The sequence below is a fragment of the Mastomys coucha genome, unplaced genomic scaffold (genome assembly GCF_008632895.1).
Source record: "Mastomys coucha isolate ucsf_1 unplaced genomic scaffold, UCSF_Mcou_1 pScaffold12, whole genome shotgun sequence".
NCBI classification, from domain to species: Eukaryota; Metazoa; Chordata; class Mammalia; order Rodentia; family Muridae; genus Mastomys; species Mastomys coucha.
This window is the reverse complement of record NW_022196894.1, coordinates 42,655,588-42,659,689: the sequence shown is the minus strand read 5'-3', so window position 1 is coordinate 42,659,689 and position 4,102 is coordinate 42,655,588. Positions and strand designations below refer to the sequence as shown.

Genomic DNA, 4,102 nt, shown 5'->3' with positions numbered 1-4,102 from the left:
CTAATAATGTTTATAAGTGTGTCTCTCATTCAGAAGATCAAGGCTTTGTTCTAATAATCTATCACAAATATTTGTTGATTATTTATATTTTATGTGAGATGGTTGTTGGGTGAATGTAGACACGTACAGGAATGAGGTGATATAAGAAGTATTTTAAAGAATGAGTCAAAGAAAATAAGAAGCTGGTCTTAGGAGACTAAGGAATGGTTGCTTTAAGCTTAGAAAAGAGAAAAATTATAGAGGTGTTTCAATGGGGATGTAGAAAATTAGACACAGTTGCATGGAGAAGGGAACATCTACTGGATTTCTTCAGAGATTACAATCCAAATATGGCAAAATTGTTAAGATACAGTTTATCAGATGAAACCATAGGTTGAAAAATTAAATAGATGGATAGATAGACTTTTATATATTGAATTTTCTCTTTGTTATAGTAGTTGCAAATCAGTATATTCCATTCATTTCAGGTAATTTCTGATTTATTGGGATGTTCATATTAATTAATCAAAAATTTTTGATACTGTAACTGTTTTTAAGATACATCCATTTGATAGGTATTTAGCAAAATAAGTATGTCTGGCTACTAACTGCAATATCAGAATTGTTTTGTGTTCAACAAAACATGAATACTGATGCAAATTACAGATTATTCTGCTAGATTTAAGACCATGTGGCTTTAAAGTTTGCAAATATTCATTAATTTATCTTACCTCCTCAACAGCTGGAGTAGCTTCCAACTTTGGCAATTTACATTTTCTAAAAAAGCAAAACAAAACAAAGCAATCTGGGGTGACTGAAGGCAACATCATTGTTTACAATAAACAGTTATAGTATCAAAAATGTTCTAATTATTAATATGTAAGGCTCAGTAAATCTGAAATGAACTATCAGAAATGAGTGAAATACCCCACTTTCAGTTATTATAATAAAGAATTCTGGTTCTTAGGCAAAAAAAGAAAACCATCAAGATAGGGGCTTGATGCAATAAAAATTACATGATGCCATCTCTTTGTTATATAGAAAGAAATATTGTAGTTATTTCCTCAAATTAAAGATATTAGCATGTCCTAGTTCTCAGCACTAATTGGCTTAATTCACAGTGCTTGGCCATCTGAGCACCTCACTAAACATGGTCATCATGCAAGGTAATCCCCTTCTAATATGGCATGTGTCCTTTTTGCTTATAAGAACATTGTTGTTCCTCCCTAAGGTAACAGTCAGTCCATCATCAGTCAGTCCCACATTTCTCACCCTTTTGTAATCCAATAAGGTTAAAGAAAATTTTCATTACTTAATACCTCAAGCCACTGGTTTTCAAAAGACAAATGCATCCTATGATAATCAAAATGATAATAGATGGTCTGATGTACAAAATATATGGTTGTAATAATTGGTTACCTGTAATGATAGACAGAAAATTTTTATGGTTCAAATGTGATACATTTACATAATAATATACATTTCATTGATAAAATGAAGCTGGAATTCATGTCTGGTACTGAAACATGATCAAAAGCAGGTGGCCAGAAAGATCATGAGTTACAGGGAAGAAAGGGTGCAGGTCTTCTACTTTTTTTTTTTCACTAAATGGACACACTGCCCATTGTCTTCTAAACATTTTTTTACACTCATAATTTAATGCTGCTTTCAGACCGGGTCAGAAAAATTATTTTCAGTGACCAATGGCTAATGCAGGGACCAATAAATACTCAAGTTTCTGAGAATAAATGGTTGTTGAATGGAATGTTCAGCATTAAATGTTGTATCTCTAGCACCCCACCTAGTTTCAAGGAACACAGAGGAAGAGTGGCAAAAAGAATGTAAGAACCAGAGGATAAGAAGGACTGTTGTAAAACCCAATCCTCCTGGCATAAAATAGGTGTTGAACTCAAATCAGCAGGTACAAGACTGGACCTGACAACTTTCCACCATTCATGGGAGAATGGATCATAGGTTGTCCTTGTTCAATTACATAATTCCCCATATATACTCATGTAAGCAACTTGACATAAAAAATGTGACACACACACCAACAATGAAAAAAAAACAAAACATACACAGAATGCACATCTATACATAACACACACATGCATATGAAGAAGAAAATGGGCCATGTTGATAAGAAGCTCAATGGGTGAATTTGCTTCTTTTTGTTCTAGTGCCTTCAGGTATGCTGTCAAATTGCTGATGTATGCTCTCTCCATTTTCTTTTTGGAGGTACTTAAAGCTAAGAGTATTCCTCTTAGTACTGCTTTCATTGTGTCCCATAAGTCTGGGTATGTTGTGGCTTCATTTTTATTAAACTCTAGAAAGTCGTTAATTTCTTTCTTTATTCCTTCCTTGACCAAGTTATCATTAAGTAGAGTGTTGTTAAGCTTTCACATGTATGTGGACATTCTATTGTTTACATTGTTATTGAGGAACAGCCTTAGTCCATGGTGATCTGATAGGATATAAGGAATTATTTCAATCTTCTTGTATCTGTTGAGGCCTGATTTGTGACCAATTATATGGTCAACTTTGGAGAAGGTACCATGAGGTGCTGAGAAGAAGGTATATCCTTTTGTTTTAGGATAAAAAGTTCTATAGATATCTGTTAAATCCATCTGTTTCATAACTTCTGCTAGTCTCACTGTGTCCTTGTTTAGTTTCTGTTTCCATGATCTATCCATTGCAGAGAGTGGAGTGTTGAAATCTCCCACTACAATTATGTGTGGTGTAATGTGTGCTTTGAGCTTTAGTAAAGTTTCTTTTATGAATGTAGATGCTCTTGCATTTGGAGCATAGAGTTTCAGAATTGAGAGTTCATCTTGGTAGATCATAACTTTGATGAATATGAAATGTTCCTAATTAACAAGATCAGAAATGAAAGGGAGACATAATAACAGACACTGAGGAAATCCAAAATATCATGAGATCCTACTACAAGAGCCTATACTCAACAAAACTGGAAAACCTAGATGAAATGGACAATTTTCTAGACAGATACCGGGTACCAAAGTTAAATCAAGATCAGATCAACAATCTAAACAGTCCCATATCTGCTAATGAAATAGAAACACTCATTAATAGTCTCCCAACCAAAAAAAGCCCAGAACCAGATGGGTTTAGTGCAGAGTTTTATCAAACCTTCAAAGAAGACCTAATACCAATACTCCTCAGACTATTCAACAAAATAGAAACTGAAAGGTACTCTACCCAATTCGTTCTATGAAGCCACAATTACTCTTATACCTAAACCACAAAAAGACATAATGAAGAAAGAAAACTTCAGACCAATTTCCCTTATGAATATAGATGCAAAAATACTCAATAAAATTCTTGCAAACCAAACCAAAGAATACATCAAAACGGTCATCCACCATGATCAGGTAGGCTTCATCCCAGGGATGCAGGGATAGTTCAATATACGGGAATCCATCAAGGTAATCCACTACATAAACAAACTCAAGGGAAAAAAATATATGATCATCTCACTAGATGCTGAGAAAGCATTTCACAAAATCCAACATGCTTTCATGATAAAAGTCTAGGAAAGATCAGGAATTCAAGGCTCATATTTGAACATAGTAAAAACAATATAAAGATAACCTGTAGCCAACATCAAACTAAATGGAGAGAAACTTGAAGCAATCCCACTAAAATCAGAGACTAGACAAGGCTGCCCACTCTCTCCTTACCTATTTAATATTGTACTTGAAATCCTAGCCAGAGCAATTAGGCAACAAAAGGAGATCAAAGGGATACAAATTGGAAAGGAGGAAGTCAAATTATCACTATTTGCTGATGATATGATAGCATACTTAAGTGACCCCAAAAATTCCACCAGAGAGCTCCTAAACCTGATAAACAACTTCAGCAAAGTAGCTGGATATAAAATTAACTCAAGCAAATCAAAGGCCTTCCTATTCACAAAGGATAAACAGGCGGAGAAAGAAATTAGGGAAGCAACACCCTTCACAATAGTTACAAATAATACAAAATACTTCGGTGTAACTCTAACTAAGCAAGTAAAAGATCTGTTTGAAAAGAATTTCAAGTCTCTGAAGAAGGAAATTGAAGAAGTCTCAGAAGATGGAAAGATCTCCCATGCTCATGGATT

At 34.3% G+C, this 4,102-nt stretch overlaps 1 protein-coding gene across 1 annotated transcript in view; it reads right to left on the bottom strand.

Annotated features, from left to right (window-relative positions):
- Positions 1 to 4,102, bottom strand: part of LOC116083246 (cell surface glycoprotein CD200 receptor 2-like) — a 17,177-nt gene that overhangs the window by 6,820 nt on the left and 6,255 nt on the right. The window contains exons 5-6 of the mRNA XM_031360064.1: positions 1,299 to 1,398; positions 711 to 756 (exon numbers count right to left, since the gene is read on the bottom strand). Of these exons, the coding sequence (XP_031215924.1) occupies positions 711 to 756; positions 1,299 to 1,398 (146 nt within the window). The remainder of the gene's footprint in view (positions 1 to 710; positions 757 to 1,298; positions 1,399 to 4,102) is intronic.